This window comes from Myiozetetes cayanensis, unplaced genomic scaffold (assembly GCF_022539395.1).
Source record: "Myiozetetes cayanensis isolate MyiCay16 unplaced genomic scaffold, myiCay2020 scf1, whole genome shotgun sequence".
NCBI classification, from domain to species: Eukaryota; Metazoa; Chordata; class Aves; order Passeriformes; family Tyrannidae; genus Myiozetetes; species Myiozetetes cayanensis.
The window spans coordinates 87,468,130-87,491,551 of NW_026086604.1; the positions used below are offsets into that span (position 1 = coordinate 87,468,130).

General features: G+C 40.5%; 1 protein-coding gene across 4 annotated transcripts in view; it reads left to right on the forward strand.

Moving 5' to 3' along the window:
- Positions 1-14,162: 14,162 nt before the first annotated feature.
- PHACTR1 (phosphatase and actin regulator 1) overlaps positions 14,163-23,422 on the forward strand; it is a 302,097-nt gene continuing 292,837 nt past the window's right edge. For 2 of the 4 annotated variants that reach the window (XM_050309928.1, XM_050310224.1), the window contains exons 1-2: positions 15,084-15,248; positions 16,460-16,571. In XM_050309928.1, coding sequence (XP_050165885.1) covers positions 16,511-16,571 — 61 coding nt within the window. In that variant the 5' untranslated portion in view covers positions 15,084-15,248; positions 16,460-16,510. Of the gene's footprint in view, positions 14,390-15,083; positions 15,249-15,359; positions 15,506-16,459; positions 16,572-23,422 lie in introns of those variants that run through there. The other 2 variants (XM_050310010.1, XM_050310070.1) reach the window with 2 other exon arrangements.

Here is a 23,422-nt window from a genome sequence, read left to right on the forward strand (position 1 = left end):
AGCCTTATTCAGTGACCTATAAGACATAGATCACACAGAGAATTATCTTGCTTCTATTTTTCTTTTCCAAGTTAGATTGTGCATGTGCTAGTGGAAATTCATGAAATTTAAATGCTGTGTAGAACATCAACAGTATCTGGTTTGGGAGACAGAAGCTGATGTTGGCTGCCTCCTAATGATGCCTCTCTCAGTGTTGCTGCACTCACATCATAGCTGCTAACCCCTGCTCTAATGCAGAGGTGGATGTGTGGCAGAGATCAAGACTTCAAAGACATTGTCCTGCCTGTAATTTGGATTCCATTCTCTATGCTGGAGCCAGAACAGCTATGTCCTGCAGGAAATAGCTCTCTGTGGTGTTTATGTCGCTTATCTTTAGCTTGATGGTTTTTGTTTGTTTGTTTTTGCCCCTAACCTTCATCACAAGTCAGTGTCCTGAATCTCATCTGGTTGGGTCTTAGTGCATGAAGGAGCAATAGAAACTGAAAAATTGCAAAAAGGATGAAATGTGAAAAAATTAATCTCAGAACAGCAGTGGCAATTAAAGGAAGTTTTGAGAAGGGAGTGAAATGACACATGATCACCTAAGGAAGAAATGTGGTATGGTTATCTTACTGAAATGTATGGAGCACTTGTGTATTGTGCCAGCGAGCTGAAACAATGGCAAGACACAGTAGGCCTGCCCTGTTGTCCCACTAATGGTAATGGTCTGTCCTTTCCTCATGCTCTCTCTTTTATTCGTCTGTTTTCTTCCATGGAACAAGGAGGGTCTTCTCCCAGCAGCTTTTGCTACTGAGTGCAATGAGAAAATATTTAGATGGTAAATTCTTTCAGGCAGGGATTATTTCTTCATTGCCCGCTACAGTGGGACTTCTGAATTATGACTACAGATATTAGGAACACAGAAAGGCAAATTATGACGAAGAATAGTAGTGGAATAGAGCAAACAGTACATTATTTATTTCCTGAAGATTGTTTAAAGCAGATGTACAAAGTACTTAGTGAAATCTCTCAGCAAAGTCCAAATCTGCAATGAATAGAGGAACAAAATGCAGATAGGATGGAGCTGTCCTCTGTAATCACAGCAGAAGGAATCCATTCAAGTTAATTAAGTCTAGGATATACGATCTTCTTGACCTCAGGTCATTACTGGGCTCCTTCTCACAGTCAGCTCTAGGTTTAGGCAAGGCAGAGTTTCACAGTGAGGCAGAATGCTGGGGAGGAAGGGAGCCTGTATAATGGCAGTGGTTACAGAGCTCTTTGCCAGAGTTGTTTCAGTTGTTTGCTTTGCCAAGCAGTTACTGCCAGAGACTTACAGTGCCTCCCAGAAGCAGCAGTTGCTGCCCCAGCCCCTCCTATTCCCCCAGCAGTGCCAATGGCACAAACCCAGCTTCTGTGGCAGAAGACGACCCATGGGACTTCTGGGAGCAGCAGCATTTGCTGTTGCCTTGCAAGGGGGAAACTCAAGCTACTTTCTTTTTACTTGCCAAGTTTTAGCTTTTAACCTGCTCAGAGTATTTATTAGCCAGTCCAATCTGAACAGACGTTTCTGTGGTTACTCTTGAATAAATCAACTTTTTCTAGGGGGAAAGGTGGATCTTTCTGTTGTGACAGCCTGTCCTCTCTGAGCCCTCCTATCTTATCACTTTAGATTCAGCTGCTGAATCTTGGACTCACCATTGCTTCACTTGGTGAATATAACTCAAAGAGACAAATCCAAGTGATAATGACAGACACCATTGAGAAAGAAAATGATAAGAATGACTAGATGACAGGAATTTAACAGAAACATGCATGAGCTGTAAGAGTAAAGAAGTCATGGATGTGAAAATGGTAGGACACGTTACTGGCATAATAATCACAATAGTGCTGTCCTGCAGCCAGGGAGGAATAACCCCATTCACCAGTACAGGTTAAGGATTAATGATTGACCTGCTGGAAAGCAGCTCTGCAGAGAAAGACCTGATGGTCCTGGTAGAAAACACTGTCCACGAGCCAGCAGTGTGCTCTTGTGGCCAAGAAGACCAACGGTGTCCTGGGGTGCATTAAGAAGATTATAGCCAACAGGTCGAGGTAGGTGATCCTCCCCCTCTACTCCCCTTAGTGAGGCCACATATGGAGTACTGTGCCCAGTTCTGAGTTCCCCAGGACACAGAAGACATGGAACTCATGGAGTGCGTCCAGTGAAGAGCTATGAAGATGATTAGGGGACTGAAGCAGCTCTTCTATGAAGAAATGCTGAGAGAGATGGGCTTGTTTATCTGCGAGAAGAGATGGCTGAGGAGATCTTATCAAGGCATACAAATATTTTAAGGAAATGTGCCAAGTGAATGGGGTCCGACTCTCTTCAGTGACGTATAGTGATAGAACAAGGGGCAACAGGCATGACTAGAAACTGGGAAGTTTCACTTGAGTATGAGGAAAAATGTCTTGAAGGTGACAAAGCACTGGAACAGGCTGCCCAGAGAGTCTGTGGAATCTCTTCCTCTGAAGATGTTCTGAACCTACCTGAATGCAATCCTGTGCAACCTGCTCTAGGCAAACCTGCTTTAGCAGATGGTCTCCAGAGGTCCTTTCCAACCCCAACCATTCTGTGATTCTGAGAGACAAGTAGGAATATTTTTTTAACCAATAATAGCAGTAGCTGGCTTTGTCACAATTCTCCAGATGACTGGAAGTCCAATGGGTTATTACTTAGTGAAAAACCTTTGCAGAATATAGAGAGGGCTTGAAGAGCAGAATGCTTGAGAGGCTAGACAAATATTTATTTTAAGCCTTTCAAATGTGTTTCTTCATTAAGGAGAAAACGGTCAAATGTGTTCTTCAAAGGTTCTCACATTTCAGAGTCTCCTGGTGGCTTTCTAGTCACCTAGAGAGGACTACAACTCTCCCTTTGGCAAAGTAACTGAATACATTATTTCTACATGACACATTCTAGTTACACCATCTTGCTCAATTATTCATGACATGCACCAGAGGAAAAAAGAGGGGAAAAAAATCACAATTTGCAGCAGCACAACTGGGAGATTTTAAGAAAAGAAATTCTAATCCTAAGGGTCTTGTAATACTAGGAAGGTCTATCAGGGAGGTTTTTCTGTCTTTCAATGGAGGACTTAAACTGTAAGTTAAAGAAACGTCAGTGAAGAATGAGCCTGGTAAGGTTATTTTTGCCCTGGTGCACAACAATTAGAAAATTTCTCAAGGTCTCCTTCTGCCTTGTTTTTCTGTGAATCTGTGCTTTTGTTGTTGTTTTCTGTCCATTTATTGATCTATCCCACTATGCTGTTTGCCATTTAGGCTGCAACTCTGCATTAAGTACTACCTTGAAAGACTTCTTGCTTCTTCACTAGTCTTTCTCCTGGAGAGCACACTACATCTCTCTTTTATTAAACAGACACTATTTGTGCATCCCAGTCCTTACCTCCTCAGGCTTTTACAGTTTTTTCCAGTAAATTATATTTTCTCACAGGCTCCAGGCATTGAGAGGAAAATTATAGCCTAGAAGTGAAAGTTCACATAACTAAAAAAACGTTAATGTCTCCCAGTATGCACTATTCACATGGGGTCAAACAGGGAGCTTGCGGAAGATGGGTGTAAAACACAGATTGATTTCAATAGTGCCAGAATTTGGCCAGAGAAACCTATCATATACAACAGAGAGCTGCTATAGATCCTGTCCAACTAGTCCCTTTCATAAGGATGCTCTAATTCATTTACATACCATATCCCATTTTCATGCTAAACCACATACAGAGCATTTTTACAAGGCATATAATGATAGGATAAGGGGCAATGGCTTCTAATTTAGAGAGGGGAGGTTTAGATTAGACATTAGAAAAAAAGGTTTTACTGTGAGGGTGGTGAGGCACTGGAACAGGTTGGCCATAGAAGCTGCGGATGCCACGTTCCTGGAAGTGGCATAGTGGAAATCCCTTATTTCTACAGCCAAACAAGTTGGTTTCATTTGTTATGACAGCTACTGAAGCCTCCATGTGAGCCATGGATGTTGAGCCCCTTTGGGCTTGCAGTGGGAAAAGAAGATTCTCACCAAGAGCTGCATTTCTGCATCATAAAAGCAGTGAGGAATGAGAGGCGGGATTACTCTGAAGTATCCTCTGGGGTAACAGGTTTTTTTTTGGTTGCTGATTTCATACAAAGCTCAGGAAGGAGAGTTTCCCAGCTGAAATATCTTCTCAGGTGTGAGAACCTGGAACAGGAGGAGGTATGGTGGCCCAATTCAAGCTCCACTTGTCTTCCTGGTCCAGTTCTGATGTGAAGTTTGTTGTTCAGCGATTGTGTGGCAAGTTGTTAATGAAACTCTGTGGTAAAGTGTGTTTCTTGAATGGTTTGCTGGCAGAAGCCCTTTTTATCCTAATACTAAAACATCTTGAATACCAAAACCTTGCCACAGTCAGTGAATTTCAATTTAGGACCTGTTTTAAAACAGAGATTGGTTTTATCTGTGTGTGTTACATGTGCTGTATTCAACTGCTTATATTTCTGTACCTACACAAGTGAAAAATAGAAGCCAAATAAGAAATAAGTGGAAAAACCCCATATCACAGGGTTACAGAAAGCTGTTTTGTAGCATGCTGCAATATTCACTCTATACAGCAATTGTCTCCTCCTTTCTCTAGGCTCTGTCCTACTCTTTCTGCCATATTGTTATTTCCACCTACCCATTACTTGTCGTTCCAGACAGACAATATTTCAAGGATGGGCCTGGCAAAAGCCCTTTTAATTTTAGTTTTCTCAGTGGCTCCTTTGCTGGAAAAGTACCTGGTTAGACCTGCATCTCATTGAACCATGTTAGAACACTATAGGTATTTGCCAGTGGTCTATGCCTGCTAAAGGACTAGCAGAAGGTGAAAGAAAGATGATTTAGAGGAAAGAGCTGGCACTGTTGGGCTTCAGTCACAATTGTATTGGTGTTGTGCCCACATACCCCCTCTGAAGAAGCTTAGTTTCTTTCATACATTCTTTCTGAGGGAGCTGGGGTTGTTTAGCCTGCAGAAAAGGAGGCTCAGGATAGACCTTACTGCTCTCTACAACCACCTGAACTGTATGGGTTGGTCTCTTCTCCCTGGCAACCTGAGATGGAACAAGAGAAAATGGCCTCAAGCTTCATCAGGGGAGGTTCAGGTTGGACATGAGAAAAAATTTCTTCACTGAAGGGGTGGTTAAGCGTTGGAATGGTCTGTGTAGGGAAGTGGTGAAGCCACCATCTCCGGAGATGTTCCAGAAACAATTGGATGTGGCACTTAGTGCTGTGGTTTAGTTGACATGGTGGTGTTTAGTCAAAGGTAGGACGGCATGATCTTGGAAGTTTTTTCCAACCTTAAAGACTCTATGATTCCAAATGAAATACTGTAGAAAACATTACTCTAAGTGAATTGGTACTTCTCCCTTTCTTTCCCATGCTGGGTATCTCAAAGTATCATATAAGTCTGCATAACAATGTTTTCTTTAAATCAACCATAAAGCTACTCAGCCTAGTTTGTAGGTGATACCTGTCCTTGGCAGCTGGTGATTGTTACAAGACCTCTTATTTGCAGAGCACCTTACTCTAATAAAGAATACAAGAACTCAGGCAATGGCAGTGCTACTCTCTCTCTTGACTTTAATGAAGTGGATCACACTTCAAATCACTGCTTGATAAACTTGGGAGACATTCGAAAAATCTGGAGTTTCTGCTACTGTTATAACAATGACTGAGGTGTTGTAATAGCACACAATAGTTCTCCTCTTATCTCATTATATACATATACATATACATATATATATATACACACATACAGAAACATATATGTGGATCTATGTTTACATATTATAAAAATAGCTTTAGACGTTTCTTAAAATCTGGCCTACTTGAAACTGAGTTGCTTTTTGTGTATGTCTTACCACTTCAAAGTGGGTAGAAGAAAGTGTTCTAGCATTTAATAATGATTTTACTGTATGGTGCTCAGCTCTGGAACAGGTGTAGATAAAAGCTACAAGGAATAAAGAACAGCAAGGCAGATGATCTGGACAGCCAAATAATACCTATGTGTTCTCTGTTACAGAAGGTTCATAACACAGAACTGTAAGCAATGGATATGTCTCTCCCTCCTGAAAAGAAGATTAAAGAAATCCATATTACTTTTATCTTTTCATTATTGTTATTTTAACATTTTAGCCCCAAATTCAAGCTGACTTTAAGTAACTTCTAAAGCTATATGGGGCTAGGCAGAGGAAGGATTTTCAGAGACTGCTTCATAACTTTTAATGTCATTTCTATGATAGGGATTGCAGCCTGAAAGATATTAAACACTGTCACTTTTTCTGGTTTGATAATCAGTCTGATTTCTCCTCTTCCCCCTTCTTTTACAAAGACATTATAAGTGTCAATTCTGGGCATTCCAAGACTACAAATGTGACCATTCAGACAAGACACTTTGGCTTTTGCTAATTTCCCTGATTGCTTTTTGAAAATCAATATTTTTTAATTGGTCACTTGAGCTTTTTTCAGTGACGTTGAACCTCTGATGCATGTCACTTCAGAAGCATTTTCCAAACATTGTAGGCGTCATGGAGCAATTTTAGCATAAAAAGAAGAGTATAACTAGAGATGGCGGGGGAGCAAATTACATTTTGTATATATAGTATTAAATGCTTCCATTAGTTGCCATAGGGATGGGCAGAAGTTGGTCTGAAATGACAGCTTTTCTGATGCTTGATGTGTTTAAAAAGAAAACACTGGGGGGAGGGGGTTTTATTGTTATTATTACCCTGGGATACTTTTATAGGGGAGGGGGAAATATTAAAGTCATATTTCTCAAAAAAGATGCAGGGTGTCTACATTAACAAACTAGGCATCACCTCTGAAGAGACACTGACCTCTACAAAACATGCATCTTTGTAGCTTCAGGGCTGTAATTCCGCAGCTGCTCAGAGCTTCACATTCCCTTTTGTTGTGCAACACAGCAGCTATCACCACAGCCCCTACTCCTGAGCTGTGTCTGTAAATCTGTTGCAATAGTAGCCCACGGAAAACCATGTCTTGCAATTACTGCTGCACACACCCCAGTTACAACAGAACTGGTAAGACCTGCTTGTCCAACCAGGCTTTTCAATTTGCTCACTTTAACATCCATTTGGCTCAAATATTGGAAATCAACAGAAAGCAAGCCCTGGATTTATAGTCACCCAATGAGCTTCCACTTGATCATGTCAAAAAGCTAAGAGGTGCAAGTCAGTATCTCAGCATGTGAACTGAGCCTGCAGCCATCTGATATTAAAGCTGTCATTCATGGCAAGCCTGACTAGCAGTAGAATGCCAGCTGTGCGGTTTGCTGGCATTCATGTTCCTGGAAATTTTGTGTGGTTGGTATGTGTGTCATACAAGGGACACTTGCTGGTTTTGCTAACTGAAAAATGTAAATGGTTCAGAAATTACTACCACACAATATGCAGATGAGAGTCAATCAGGAGGCTGAATGTTACAATTTTCAGTGTCTCAGAAAGTAGTCCGTAAGAGAAGGATCTACCTCATAAGGAATGAAACTGAGGCATTGTGCTTACTGAGTATAATCTAAATTCACCAGACTTTCAATTGATTTTTAGGGAGTTTTTAAACAAGCACCTGTAAAATTATTATTTTTAAAATCTAAAATCTAGGCTGTGCCACAAGTATCTTTTTTCTTCGTTCTTCCAAAGACAATGTTTTATTAAAATTACTCATCGTCCTGGGAGCCACTGAGCCCAAATCATGGCTAGCTTCGCGAACAAAGATTTGGGTACTGAGCCCAAATATTTGAATGTTATTTTGTGAAGACCATCCATAGGTCACCACGTCATTTGTCAGGGCACTTATTTGCAGTCTACTTGTAGACACTGTTCTCTCAGTTCACAGGGATACACCTCACTTCTGTGGCTCTAGTGTCTCTAATAATTAGTGAAACTTGGGCAACAGAATAAATGCATACTTGTTCTTTTCAATGGGATTGACTAAAATCAAGTGCAACCTGCATAAAACACTGGACCTGTCCTTGGCTGCTGGTTTTAGAAACCATTTCCAGTCTTCTGTTAAAAGACGTGTTCTTCTGTCAAGCTGAAGAAACTGGAGGAGAGGATTTGCATTAGCTGTTCCATAGCAAAGTGCAAATTTGGTGTTACTCCTATAAATGCCTGCTGAAGGTGAAATGGTTTGCTCAAAGGCAAGACGAAATTATTTGAAATCACGAACAACACGAAGTTTGAAGTAGTCTCCTGAGCCTGCAGTGTGTAGTGAAGAAGGAGGAGGATGTGGGCAGAAAGGCATGTCTAAGAAGACAGGAGAACTTGTGTAGCCCCTGTCATGCTGTTGAACATATAGCTGCAATACATATTCCTCTTTTAAGCCACATATTTGGTACCTGGCAGAAGCAACTTGACAGCACTACAGTTTCACTATCATTAACAAATAATTAGGTTCTTCTGACTTGTTATCTTGTCATTTTTGACCTTGCGTAGACTTGTGTTATGTACGATCAAATCCTTCAAAAAAGTATGTAGTTGGATATACTTACATATAAAAAACCCACAGAAAAATACACAACATGTGCAGAAAAAAAAAGTTCATCCAAACTAAGTTGAAGGTACCTGCAAACTTTGGAAAAACTCTAATAGTCAGGTACAATAATATATGTCTGGGAATACTCTAGGTATTTGGATGACTTTGTCAATTACATTCACCTGTTTCATTACAATTCCTGTAACTGTTCCCATTGCAAAAGATGTGGTTACTCAGTAGCTCCAGACCAACATAGGGTTGGAAACATAAGATAGGTGGATGTTTTTTCTGGAGCTCTCATTGTTGATCAGTCATACTAGGGAAGTCAATCTTAAAAACCTTAGGCCAAACCATAACAGAAATTGAAGCCATTTTTGGAACATGGTACAGTACAAAAACAGAAAAGGAGATTGGGAGCCCCCAACAAAGGAAGAACACAGACCTGTTGGAGCAAGTTCGGAGGAGGCCACAAAGATGCTGAAAGGACTGGAGCACCTCCCCTGTGAAGACAGGCTGAGAAAGTTGAGTTGTTCAGCCTGGAGAAGAGAAGGTTCTGGGAAGACCTTATAGCAGCCCTCCAGTACCTACAGGGGGCCTGCAAGAGAGATGGAGAGGGGCTTCTGAGAAGGGCATGTAGTGATAGGACAAGGGGCAATGTCTTTTAACTTAAAGAGGAGAGGTTTAGATTATGAAGAAATTCTTTACTATGAGGGTGGTGAGGCACTGGAACAGGTTGCCCAGAGAAGTTGTGGATGCCCCAACCCTGGCAGTGTTTAGGGCCAGACTGGATGGGGCTTTGAGCTATCTGCTCTATGGGAAGACGTCCCTGCCAATGGCAGGAGGGTTGGAACTAGATGATCTTTAAGGTCCCTTCCAACCCAAACCATTATACAATTCTATGATTTTAATGTAAATTATTCAGAGAATGGCATTCATATGTGTTATTTATCCATGTACACACAATGCCCTATGAATATTAAAACAAATCATGTTGTTGAGAACTACACCTTGTAGATTCATTAATAGTTATGTCTTTGCCTTATATAAAGTCAATTGGCAAGAAGTTATTTGATTTTGTTCTAGCCAGATTGCAAATCTTAGATTTTTATTGAATGCAATCATATTTACTGGATTTATGTCCAGCTGCTCAGTTACTTCAGATTGTTTATCCCATTTAAACCACCAACCAACTGAAACCAGATTTACAAATGATCGCCTTCCAGCACAATTTCTCAAACCATATCAGGAGTCATTAAACACACATTTGTTTCCAGTTTCCCTGTGCTGGTTTTTCTTTTTTTTTTCAATGAAGGTTAAGACTGAGATCATAACACTTGTGTTAGTGCAAATTAAAGGCATTCCCTATTACGTATTGGGTCAGTCATATGGTCCTTTGCATGGGGAATAGCTCAGGCTTTGATGACTGTTCAGTCCCAGGAGGGCACAGAGAATGAATGATTTTGTTGTCTGTCTTCATTTCCAGCTGCCCATTTAGATCCTTTTAAAGTTCCTTAGCTAGAACTCCCAGAAAAGTGAGCAGGAAGTCCAAAGGGATGCCTCCACCTCCAAAATTGCTGCATGGGGTAGTGGTGGAATGCTTACCCCAAACATCTATTTTACTAGTTTCCTTCACTTTCCCTGCTATAGATAGCTCTGTGTTTCTCTACTTCCACCAAACCAGCCACGGCAGTGAATTAGGGAAAGTTCCTTTTCTTCCATTTGTGTGTAGTTCGTTATAGAAAAAAAAAAAAAAATCTGGTCATGTGATTGAGGAAAATGATGAAGGTCTATTAATGCAGAAGTATTTCTGCCTGTATAAGGACTGGAGGATTAGGCTTTAGATTACGTGCGCTCCCAAATTCTCTCTTCTCTGTTTATCATATAATTATGACTTCAACCTTTCCTCCCTCAAGTGAAGACATATCAAACTGCCATACATCATCTTAGAAGAGACTTTTACTACGCAGGATAGCTAACCTTTGTTCTCTGTGACAGCACTTTTAAGATTTTTTCCACCAGCAACTTCTCGAACTTCTTGTTCATGCTACAGGATGCTGAAGCTGTCTCCTTTCAAGCTCATCTCTTCTGCATTGGAATCCATGTAGTTCTTGCTTTGGAGATAAATAAGAAGAAGGTGACCCTGATGCTATGAAAACACAAATCAAACCTTCCACTGATTTCAAGAGCCAGAGCTACCTTTATGTTCTCTTCAATGTTTCTGAATACTGATAATTTTTTTTGGCAGAAGTATTAAAAGTATATACCATGGCACTGGAAGTGCCTCTTCTTCTGGACAGCTCTCATAAAATTCCTAAGACGGCTCTCTCAAAATTCCTTCTTAAAATTCTTTTGGTTTCAGCCTGAGGACCCCAAGATGAAGTTGAACAAAATTTTTAGAAACTTCTGAAAACATCAGTGTTAGTCTCTCATACTGTAAACTATCTGTAACCCTCTTTTGAATATTTTTGTGTTTTATTGTTTGTTGTGTGGATCATAATATCTGTCTTGCCTTACAAATAAGAAATAGAGAACATATTTGTGTCTTAATTTTGCTAGCAATCCTCTCTTTTTAACATATCTAAGTACAAGACTAATAATTATAATTTTAAAAAAGCACATTCTTCACAGCTTAGGGGCTTAAACTTTTATATTCTTCCTTTATTCTGAATGTACCCCTCAGGAAACAACTCTCTGTAATAATCACCTTGCCTACACTTCTTCAGTCACACATTACATTCTCTCTCCCACTTTCTTTCAGGTTAATATTAGTGTTTGTCAGCAGCAGACTTTTTTTCCAAGGTTCTGAGTCATTACAGTAACAGTTATGTTCTCAATAGAGAGTTCAGGATAGGAAAAAAGCCCTATGCCTACATGTATCTGACTGTTAGAGAACCAGAAGGCCACTCACTCCTTCTAAATGCCAAGTGTTCAATTACTTTCCTCTTGAGATTTTTTTTTTTTCAGTTAGTTTTCTTTTTTTAATTTGGGAAAAAGTCAAATGTGATGCAGTAGGTTACTAAAGCTCATGATGAGGAATTTTGGCTTCATATTTTTCCACAGTGTAACAGGATTTTTCCAAGTATTCCTTTAGCAGAGGTTGGTTGGTATTACGGTCTAGCTCACAAAGAGTTCAATCTCTGTCTAGTCCTGTATAGATATCTGTCTATGTTATAAAACCACTACACCTGTTATCCTAAAGAGGGATCTGTGCTGATAAGAGGTTCAGTCAATAGCTGAGGTTTTGCAAGTTTGGCTTCAGGTCTTGACAGAACACAGGAAAGCATTCAGAGAGCTAGAGAGTACAGTTTCTGGTTCTGGCTACTGCCTCCCTTCCCTTCCTACACCCTGAGGTACTCTGCTGTTCTTTGGAAACCAAGTCAGAGTACACATCTGAATGCACCATGCATTAGCACAGGAGCTGTGCAGAGCTTTCACAGTGAGCCTCAAGAGCATGTGAAGCCAGATCTGGGGATCATACTTAACTCAAAATAGGTCTGTTTCACCTGCACATTTTTCTAGATGTGTAGGCTTGTCAGCTGAACTGAAGGTAATGGATTTCCCTTTCTGTGGGTCAAGTTTTCTGGACTGCGGGCCAAATCTGAGTCCACACTACCACCCTAAAGACTTTACAATCAGGCAGGCAAGGATTTCCCCTCATGGTGATGAATGCCACAGAAGCATATAAATATATAGGCACTGTTACCTTTCTTGTTGCTAAGTACTCCCTTGTCAGAGAGAGCTCTTAGCAGCTGTCAGAACTGTTGCACTGTAATTTAAAGTGAACTGTAAATCCCTGAGATGGATGAAGGTATCAAGATGGATGATCTTGCAATGGTCAGTAGAGAGGCTGCTGGTGATTTCAATAACTATATTTGCCAGTTACGGTGTAAGATGACAACACAGATTGAAAGGGTGATAGCAAAGGGAATCAGAAGGACACACCAAAGGCTAAAGGACAGGTGCTATAAAATGTTCTCCAGCATGCAAGCTTGTATTTTTTTCAGTCTCCTCCTTAGTGGGAGATTCAGTGTCCCTAGGAAAAACAAAAAATATTCCACATTGCATGCAAACAAGCAGGTACAATCCTTGGAGCAAGTGAGGTTCCTGTCTTCCATTTTTCCTTCTGTATCTCTGTATTGCCAGCCTTTCTTATTTTTTTCTGGTTTTCTGCTAAAGACAATCAGCTGGGCTAAACAGGCAACTGGCCCCTGGTCTGTGAGATATTGGATCCAATAATTATCAGAAGCCAGCTTGGAAGGACCTATTGCTCAGTAGTCACCACGGCAAATACAAGCTCTTCAAAATGCAAAGAGTAAGGTGCTAGCAACTCTCCAAAATGCAAAGAAAGGAGTTTGCTGTGTTCTTGCTGTCTGATTTTCCTTTAAATTGTGTTTAGGAATGAAAATGTTTGTCATATCTCTCAAATAAACCAGATCCACGGTGAGACACCTACTCAATCCAACCATACTTACTGTAATGCCAGTGCAGGAACAGCCATACCAGACTGTACCTGGAGTTCATGTAGCTCACCCTTATCTTTGATACTGTCTGGGTGCTTTGAAGAAGAATATAAAACCTCTTAAGAGTGGGAAGCCATGAAGTAATGTGCTCACAAGGATTCTTACTTTCTAACCTTCTCCAAGAAAACTGTGCTCTGAGGGTTTATTTACCTTCTTGGGTTTCCTCTTAAAAGCAAAAAAAAAAAAAAAAATCCTATGCTATTTGATACAGAGCTTTCCGATACTGAAAACAAAATCTTATCTTTCAGAACCCGTGGTTCTGAACATCAGTAACGTTTGGTGGCAGTGGATTTCAGAGGGCATTTATAGCTGATCTTTTGAGCAGAATATCTGTAAAAATGGGAAGACTATGTCTGATTGCTTCCTGATACTTGTTTTGCCAGAACTTCTGATTTTAAATTTATCAAAGGATCACTTTATCACTGCCTTCTTTAATTTCTGATTCACTTCCAAAATCAGGCTTTGGGGGACTACTCTGAGAACTTTTGGAAAAAGCAGGGTCCTGATCCTCTTGCGAGGGATGTCCATGTAACTTAATAGCATGGCCTTTGTTGGCCATTAAATTAAATTAATTCCAAACAATGCACAGCTCCAGTAATGCTAAACTAGATGAACTAGAAGCCACCAAGAGATAGCTGTGCTAATTTCAGTTTATTAACCATCAAAGCTCACTTTTAAATTCAGGAAAGGCAAATTATAATTGAAAAGATCTTGGTAGAAACATATTCTGCTTTCACGGTCTATGGATATGTATGTTTAAGCTATCATACCATGACATTGTGCTATTTGATTTATTTTTTTACTGATGCTTTGACTGAGTAGTTTGTTGCAATGTACTGCTAAATGAAGGAAAAAGCAGAAACCGCATCAGACAACCACTCTGTATTTCATTCTAGAAAATAGCTGGCAATTATAATTACTCACCATGTTTCTGGCTCAGAATAAAAGTGCCATTGCACAAAAACCACACTGAACATTCATCGTGATTAGAAAATGCTCCATACCTTGGAGTGCAGTGGAGACATAAGAATAATTTTAAATGCAAATTAAATTGTGGGGGTAGCAAAGAGAACAGATAAAAGACAGTAAAACAAAGCCTTTCACTTTCCTCAAATTAGCAGGCTAATGTAGTATAAAAAAAAGCAGTTCTGTTCAGATCTGTGCTAAGAGCTTTCATTTCATCATAATATAAAACAGCAGATCCGTCACCTTTCTCTATTCAGTACTCTTGATTTCGAGGTTGAAGTGAAAATTAGAAGCTGTTCATTCTGGCTCACAGACTGGGTTGCATTTGCTTAGTCTTATTCCATGACAGTAGGATGGAAAGAGGTCAGTAACACTGGTAAGTACTTATCTTCTGCATCTGATTTTATTTATTTATTTTTAAAACCTTTCAGAGTGCTTTGGCTTTTTATCAATGTGCCTTTCCTGAAAAAAGCTACATTCTGCATTTTATAAAAAGCCGTATCTTAAGGAAATGCAATGATTCCTCGAGAATGCTTATATTGAATGTTAGGGCTCCTTCAAGAATGAATGAATTATTTAAAGTAGGAATTCTGTAATAGGAAAGGTTTCTCGATATTCTATATATTTCATACCATCACTGAAACATTTTGTATGTTGCTTTTTCTGTCTGCCTTGTCCAACAAGCAGTAGCAGAGAAGAAATGAATCTATTCTCAAGATGTTATTTACATTATATTTATAGCAAAACAATCTCCTTACCCTTGCGGTAAATGATGAAGAAAGTAGGTATTTTACTTCCTGAAAGCAAATTATTAGACAAAAAACAATGTTACGGTTAATCATTATGAAACATTAAAAATATCTCAGAATATCAGAGGCAACAGGGAAGATCAGAGTGAAAAACAAATTCTTAAGGAAACTTGATGTAGATTTTTTTTTTTTTCCATGGGAAAGTTTTTATCAAATCAAAACCAGGGGCTTAATTTTTCAGTATGAAGGGTGAGGGGGAGTGGGGGAGATGAACATAGTGTCACCTCCTGTTGCTAAGTAACAACATCTCCTGGCCATTTTTATCTGATAAAGGAAGTCCAGTTGACGTTATGCATTATTCATCAGAGTTCCAATCAAACAATCAAAATTGTTTGCTTACACTGGGGACATTTAGTAAGATCAAAGAAACCCTCCTTGAAACTACTGGAGCTTACACCACTGCCAGGCAGCTCTTGATACTCCGCAGTAAGTATCATTTCTGGTTTGGGAGTGCTACAGTAAAGTGAATTGCTCAGGAATTTAAAAGTTTTCTCATCAGGACAGACTTCTGAATTTTAGAAAGGACTGCATGTTGATCGATGAAAACTGAATCAAAGGAAAGAGGGAAAGCTTTGGAAACCTGGTTCCCTATTTTTTCCAGCATAATTAAAGGAATTGCTTGAATCGAGTCAGACTCCCTGCTCCAAACCTTTCTGCTAGGTTTGCACGGAAAAGGACTAGAGGTATTTTTGTCTGTCTGTCTTAAAATAGACATTGTTCAGAGTTGTTTGTATGCTTATGATTATATGCCATGGTGAACTGAGATGTGGGTGAGAGAACTGGATTGTGTGTTTTCTGCAAATCCTGTTTTTTGTGTGAGTTGTTCAGGGTATAATAAAATGCAGAAGGTGGTAATAAAGCTGGAGAAGGGTCACAATAATGTGCATCATTCCAGGAACTCTGCCTGGCAAAGGCAAACCTGACTGTGTACATCTTGGACAGTTGTAATCTAGGATCTAGACAGATCAGAGGTACAGAAGAATGCAAAAAATATAAACCTTAGCTATGAAACGGTGCTAGGAGTAGCCTAGAATTTCTTAATGACTGCTCTCACCACAACTTTTAGAACTGATGGTTCTATTGCTGCATCTGATCAGCAAGTGGAGAGAGGGAAGGGAAGGTTGGCTTCTGGTCATTTAGGTGGAGTGAAATATCCAGAACATTGTGTCTTTCTTTCTAGTGCAGTGTTTTGGCATAAGTGGCACAAATACTATCTTTAATGTAGTCTGTTATAGTAGTGCCTACTCAGAGATGCTGGCTGTGAATCTGGCTAAAGAAGGTCCCTGTCCGTGTCCCTTTTCTGGTCTTCTTTCTAAGAGTAAATGTAACAGGCAGATGAATCTAAGATTATGTCTTAAGACATAAAGACTGTGGCTAGAATACAGGTGCTTGTACTAGGACGCTTCTAGGAATCTTGCTAATACTGCAGTAGGACTTCTGGTTTTGTCTTTAGAGAAGGATTTGAATCAAAGATCCTAAAATAGAAAAGGATGCTTATGAAGTTCTATGAATAGTGACTTGAAAATACTTTGACCCTAATATGCCAAATGAAGCATTTTAGTGACTGCCTACACAATTCTTTCCACAAAGAAACTCACAAGCTTTTTTATGTCTGACATCTCTGTAATCTTTCCTAGGAATCTGATTGATCATCCATACCGGAGTATTGTACATAAAGTTCCTTCAAAATGGACTACTTTTTGGATGTCGAGTCTGCTCACAGACTGTTTTACAGTCAAGGAGCCCAAGGTAAGAAACTGTACCACTGATTCAGAAAATGGCTATTTTAACTGTACAGTTAAAATGTCTAGGGCCAGATAAGGGTCAGTCACTGGCCTACTTAAGTGTTGAGAGGGCACAGGGAAAGGCCTTCAAAACACTTGGGGTTTAAAAGGGATTACAAGAAGAGTAATGGTAGGGTTGATCTGCCCTGTGAGAGGATAAGGAAAAGCTGTGAGAGCTGTTGGGTGTATAGATGGAGCAAAAAGAACTGTGAAGACCCAGGCTCTGGTGTTGTGGAACCCAAATGGACAAGGCAGAGGGGAGAGCAGTGGCCCGCAGCTTGCTGTATAAGCCTCTGGTCTGCTTCCCCTTCCTCCTGGCTTATCACTGCTGTCAGGATCATAAGGTGCTGTTATTCAGTGCTGCAGGAAAAACTGGTTTGGGAAAGCCCTGAGGCAGTCCCCCACAGAGTGCAAACTGCAGGCTCTCACTGGTCTGCACCTGTCCCCTGCGAAATGTTGGCCCCCACAGAGCAGCAGCAGGGTGAGAGAGGGGAAGAGTAACCAAGCTTTGTTGCTTTAATGTAGCTGAGACTCGTTCACGACATAGATGATATTTTTGGTAAAGTCAGCTCACATTTTTCTCACCAGCTCTATTTTTGGAGAAAACTTGCAATTTCAGAGAGAAGGGGTTTTTTGTGCCTTAAACTTTAAACACCATATTAAATTGAAGAAGCCTGTTGGAGCCAAGTAGTTCTAACAGCCATTTTTGGTTTTACATACTGCCTGTTCTCTGAAAATGGGACCCATCTTACTTTCACCATTAATTTCATCAGTTGCTAATCAAATTCAAACTCTGGCCAACAGAGTTTGGCCTTCCCTCTGGGTGCCATTCTCCCAGAGCAAGACCTAATCCACCCAGGGCGATGCCACCAACCCAAGACACATAGGGGTCAGTACCACCTTTAACCTTTAACTCAGCTGAGATGCTGCTGCCTAACACATGCTGCCTTGCCTAGCTGCTCCTGCAGTTGTTGTGACATGCCTTAACCTGTACCAATTGCAGAGAACCTTTTTTTGTCACAGCACAGCCTCATGCATTGAACAACAGAAACAAATACTAAGCACCTCAAATCAGGGAAAAAAAATGGCTGAGGGAAATGGCTGATTTTGATGGCTTTTTCTCCATCTAAAATGCAACAGACACCTGGGCATTGCTACAGAAGTAACATTGAAATCTTCAATGACCTCCTGTTGTCCCTTCCAACCTTAATCATTCTATGATATCTCTATGAGAACAAACCTCTTCTATTCCACAGAACCTAAAATTCAGGAATCTACAACTTACTGCTTTACAAGCTAGAGCAAATTATCAAAAGTATCCCTGTGCACTGCCATGTACAGAGACAACTGTGGAAGAAGAAATATGTATTCATGCAATGAAAGTCTATTATAGTCATGTGCATAAGGTGACTAGTAAGGATTGTGCAGGTAACCTTCACTGACTGTATTTCCAAGCAGGCAAGGGAAAAAATCATTATATTACCCATACTTGAAGAAATTATATTGCTGGCACATACAGAAATGCTTGTACTGATCAGTTAGGTGCATGATTGTAATGTAACATTAGCACCTGGTTGATTCTTCATTTTAATGCAATTATTTTCTATTTATTAAATGCAAAAAGAAGGAAAAAAAATCCATTATGCAGAACTGTATTCCTTGATACAAAAGTCATCAGCAGGGAGATGACCTGTAGATCTGTCACATGGACTTCTTGGCCAAAACAAACAAGAATAAGCACTGAAACTTGGATTTTTTTTTGTCACCCTGCTCATGAATATTTTATGGAAGTCACCAATGACATGCTTCCACTGTGCACCAGTGTCCCAAACCCTAATTTCCTCTGCAACTGGAAACAGTACATTGATTGAAAAGCCATGCTGCACTAATGCTCTGCCCCCTTCCCCTTGTCACCCTTCTCTTTGCTTCTTTTACTGCATTTTCGTCAGCTTCTGTCCTTCACATCTCTTACCTCACATGCTTGTCAGACCTCTTCCCTAAACTCTAATAATGTCCCCTCTCTTCATCAATCTGTGCTTGAGGTCAGTTGCTTTCCAACGAGCTGGGTGCCTAGAAGGGAAATCGCTCTGAGCACAGAAGTGGCAATGTTTCTGCTCTACATTCTCAAACTCTGCAACACAGCAGTCCCGTGGCAGGCGAGGTGCTTGAGGGGAAGAACAGATGAACAACCACACTAGCAGTAGCATGTGAGAGATGAATTGTGGCCTGTGCAGAGAGGGGTTTCAGGAGGCCGAAAGATAAGTCTCCAGAAGAATTTCATCATCAAGGTTTCCTGCAGCAAATACCTTTATTGCCATCCTTAGCCCCAGACTTCTTGGCAATATATCTTGGGATATTGATAGCAGTATCTCCTTCCTCTCAGATATTTTAACTCCTGTACAGAACAAGGAACTCAACCCTATTGAGTGTGCATTAATGCTGCCTCTACAGCTGTGGTAACTCCTGTTGTCCTTGTATCTTATATGAAATTTTAAGGCTGTCTTACAAAAAACCAGGCATTTCTATATGAGATAATTGCACAATTTCTCCAAACATGGGCAAAAACCCCATATTTCTTTTCTTATCCATGTTCTGAGAAACAGGCTAACTGCATTAGCTTTAACTTTCTGACACTCCTCACCCCCCAAAAGAAAAAATACACTGAATGTGAGGCACTCATCCACCATAAATAGGATAGCTCAAGGAGCTAGTATGGAACTGAATAAAAGGTCTGCAAGAAAGTGTTGTCATCAGATCTACCTACTGGTATTACAAGTAACTATTTGATGTTAATATAATGACGCTATTAGCAAATCACACTATCAAACACCATGTGTATATGCATTTAAACTGCATTACAACAGAATCGAGTGCAAGAAGACTACAGAATTCTGCCATTTAATTAAAAACTACATCAGAACACTTTTATATGTATTATTATTACTTTACTTATATTAGCTATTGCATTCCAAAGTGCTCTGTTTACAAACTGTAGAAGGGGGGTTTATGACCCACTTAACTCTTTCTGCGAGATTTGAAGATACCTGCCTTTTAATTTTTCAGATCAAGAAAAAAACTCCAATGTTTTCACATTAATTATATGACAATGTTACAAATAGCAGCTGTAAAGCACTCATTCTTATCTGTACCCACGCCTTGTGAGTGGAAGAGAAAGGGAGGAATAGGACTGCAAAATGTTGGGAAGGAACTCAAAGAGCTATGGTGGCATTGATAGCCGATGATATCAAATCCCAGCCAACCTCAGGTCTTGTGTAGTTGAATGCAGGATACTCTGACCTCGGCAAATAGACTAAAACAGGGATTTGTCCTCCAGCAACTAACCATCCGGTTCTCTATCCCTTGCTGCCTGCACTAACGCCCACACCTTGTCCCTACTCCTGCAGAAAGCTGCAGAACTGCCTTTGCTGTCGTAGGGTAGGAGGAAAGAGGTGTTACCTTTTCAGCTGCCACCTCTTCCGCCCTCTCCTGTGAAGCAGCAGCCATAACCTCACTTTGATGGGCTGAGCACAGAACAGAGAGAGTTTGGCCATTCAGGCTGTATCTGCTATTCCAACAGCTGTTCCCTGTTTCCTCCAAGGAAAGTGAAGCAGGAGGGATGGAAAAGTCACAAAAGCTGGATCTGACAGTAGGATTAGCTAGATTTAGAAAACTTGGTAAATGAAGCCAGCTGGCTCTAGTCGTTAAATACAAGCCAGAAATATCCTAAGCTCTGCAGCCCTCCCTAACTGTCTCTTCTGCAGCCGTATGTTGGAATCTAGGAGCTGGTGGGGTGTCCTTGCCAAGTGCGTAATGCCTGGTGACGCATCTGCAAATCAGAAACAGGAAAGAAAGGACTGTGATCCCCTGGATCCAGCCCCTTGCCCTAGGAAAGCCTGAATCTGAAATCTAAGCATGAAGCCAGACTTTAATTTTCAAAAAAGCCTTCTCCCTTTGAAGCGTGTGGAAGATACTGGTTACTCTTGGCTGCAAATGTATTATATATACAAATCTATCATGGCTTTCAGCTGCAAGGGCTGAAAGCATATAATGGGGCCTGGAATAGGATTTTCAGCTCATTTATCCCGTAGGCAACCTCAGTGAAGACGTTTCCACCTCAGAGTTCTGACTAGCTCGGCATGTATCAGTGGAGAGAAACAGTCATTTTAAGAGCAGAGTTCACGTCTTCTCTGGGTTAATATAAATCTTGCCTCTCTACTGATTATGAAAGCCTAGATAGCAAACTTGAGTGAATGATGCCTGTGCTGATGACATTTGTTTGCACTGAGGAATCACGTGTTGACTGGCAAGATAGGACCTAATTCAGAAAAGGGAGTAACTTCCTCCAAACAGGTCAAGCTGTAATCCAAAGCTGTAAATGTGCAGATCGCTTGGCTGCAGCCTCCTTTGGAGAAACATCAGTTTTGATCTTGAAGTTCTACTTGAAAGTCATGCTTTGGGGCATGCAAAGAAAGACCTCATATTTGAAAGAGCTGAGCAGGCAGGCACTGAGGAGCAGCAGAAGTGAGCTGGTCCATAAGGGAAAGTAAGCCCAAAGTCAGCAAAATGGGCAGAGGAATCAGTCCTCACCTATGAGAAGTAAAGCACTGCAGGACATGAGCTGGGCAAGTTTAGTGACAGTCACCAGGTTCAGCCAAGAGTCCAGACAAGTCCATGGTGATGAGGCAGGTATGAGACAAGATGGAAAGTCAGAAGTCTGGATGTGAGGAATGTAGCCAGACATAGGCACATTTGCTTAGCAAATGGGCAATGGCCTCAGTGTAGGCTTATCTACAAAAGCAGGGAGGAAGCAGCTGCTGAGGATTCTTGCTGCTTTCTCAAAAAGCTTCAAAGCTGGTTGGGGCTTCTCAAGCCACTCACACAGCTATACCATGCCACAGAGACTGCCTTGAGCATAGCCAACTAAACTGCGTGCAGGGATCGCACACAGCACTCTAGCTGTTGGTACCTAGCTCTCACCTAGGCTTTTCGGGGTTGAGAGGAACCTCTGCCTCTGAGCCCCTGGATGAACTATAAGAGAGCAGAATGACTTCTGCCCAGTACATTATGAGTGAAGACTTTAGCTACTACCATAAAGGGAGAGTTGCCCATCGCAGACAGTGAGTAGCACTTCTCTGTAGCCATGAATCCAATGGTAGCTGTCCTAAGAGTCACCCTCTCTATTGCGGCCTGCAGCAAACCCACACAACAACTTGATGGGATAGGCTGGACATTGTGTTGTCAGGATGCCATTCTGGGCTGCAGGAGTCTACCTCTGCACCACAGCAGGATTCTCTGGTCCCTGTTGGGAGTCTGGGTTCAGCTGCCACGCGACTTCTGGCTCAAGGAAAAAATTGTTTCTAATTTCCTAGAGAGCTGTGCATGCACTTTTCCAGTCTTATATCCTTTCACACGAGCAGGGCAACACCTGCTTAAAATTAACTGCATTAATTATTTTCAAGATGCTCCTAAACACCAGGAAGTTGCTTGCCAGGCTGTTTGGTAAGTTACATTGTGCATATTTAAATAACTGAACAAAAACTCTCTTGAAGGCTTATCTTAAACTATCTTTTGTATCTATAAATAAGTTAAAGATCCACTTACATGAGGTATGCTTTTACTGGTTGCAACATTCCTGCAATTTACTTAATGAATGTAAGGAATGAATAAAAAATGTAAAGGAGAAAAAAATACAGTACATAGGGCCAAGGGTAATAGATGCACAAGATTGTATAAACACGTAGGGAATGATTGCTCAAAAGATTTCAGGAAACCATTTTTCTTGAGCAGTTTTGCAGGTTTAATAAAATACTCCTGGGTATAGTTTTAATTCCACATTTTCCTGTCATTCTCTATGTCCACTATATATTTATTTCACTGTGCTTCACTGTTGCTCATTTATTTTAATTCAGACAGTGTCAATTTATTCTAGATGTTTGACTTTAATCACTGCTGACACTTCAGTGCTACTTTCCTTTTGCTTTTGCATATTAAATTAAGTACAGTGTTTTATAAAAATAAAAATATATTACTGCAGTATCCCCAGATCCTAATCCATAATGATTCCATTGCAGATGTTCCTCCATCTGCCAAAATTATATGAATAACCCATCCTATAAATTCACATATTTTCAGGGTTATGATATTTTACAGGTCCTTTTTTATTTATGTGATGTCACTACTTCTTAGAATAATAACTTCAGTATCAGAAGAATTAGTAACAGCAAATGTACATGGTGCCTGCAGCAAACCCCAATCCTGATAAAATTTCCCACCCCTTTAAATCCCATTAAGTAATCGATCAACATCAACCTTTTACTCATCCTTTTAAAACTTTTTTAAGTCCCCCTTCCACCACCTATTCTGGCATATTTCCCTTATGGAGAATTTCCAAATACCCTATGCCTTTGGAAACAATGGTAGAGGAACAACCATGTTTTGTCTACAATGCACAAAAAATAGCAGTTAGGCATATTGTGCATGTTCCTACCCAAATATCCCAAACCAGTGGAATGAGCATGTGACTATATGTGGATGTCTTTTTGCATGGGTACCATTGTTTGCAACCTTCAGGCCTGTTCTTGATATGATGCATCTAAGTACTTACTGATGCCCATAAAAAAATATTTCAACAGCTTTGCTTTAGAGCCATGGAGAAATCCATATGCATGTGCTTCTGTGTTTATCTGGGAGACAGAAGCCTATAAATCATTCTTCATAAATGACAATTTATGTCCTCTCCACATGTTCTGTCTCTGGTTCCCCTGTCAGTCATACCCCATTTCCCAAATCTAATCCTTCAAATGTTGTCCTTTTGTC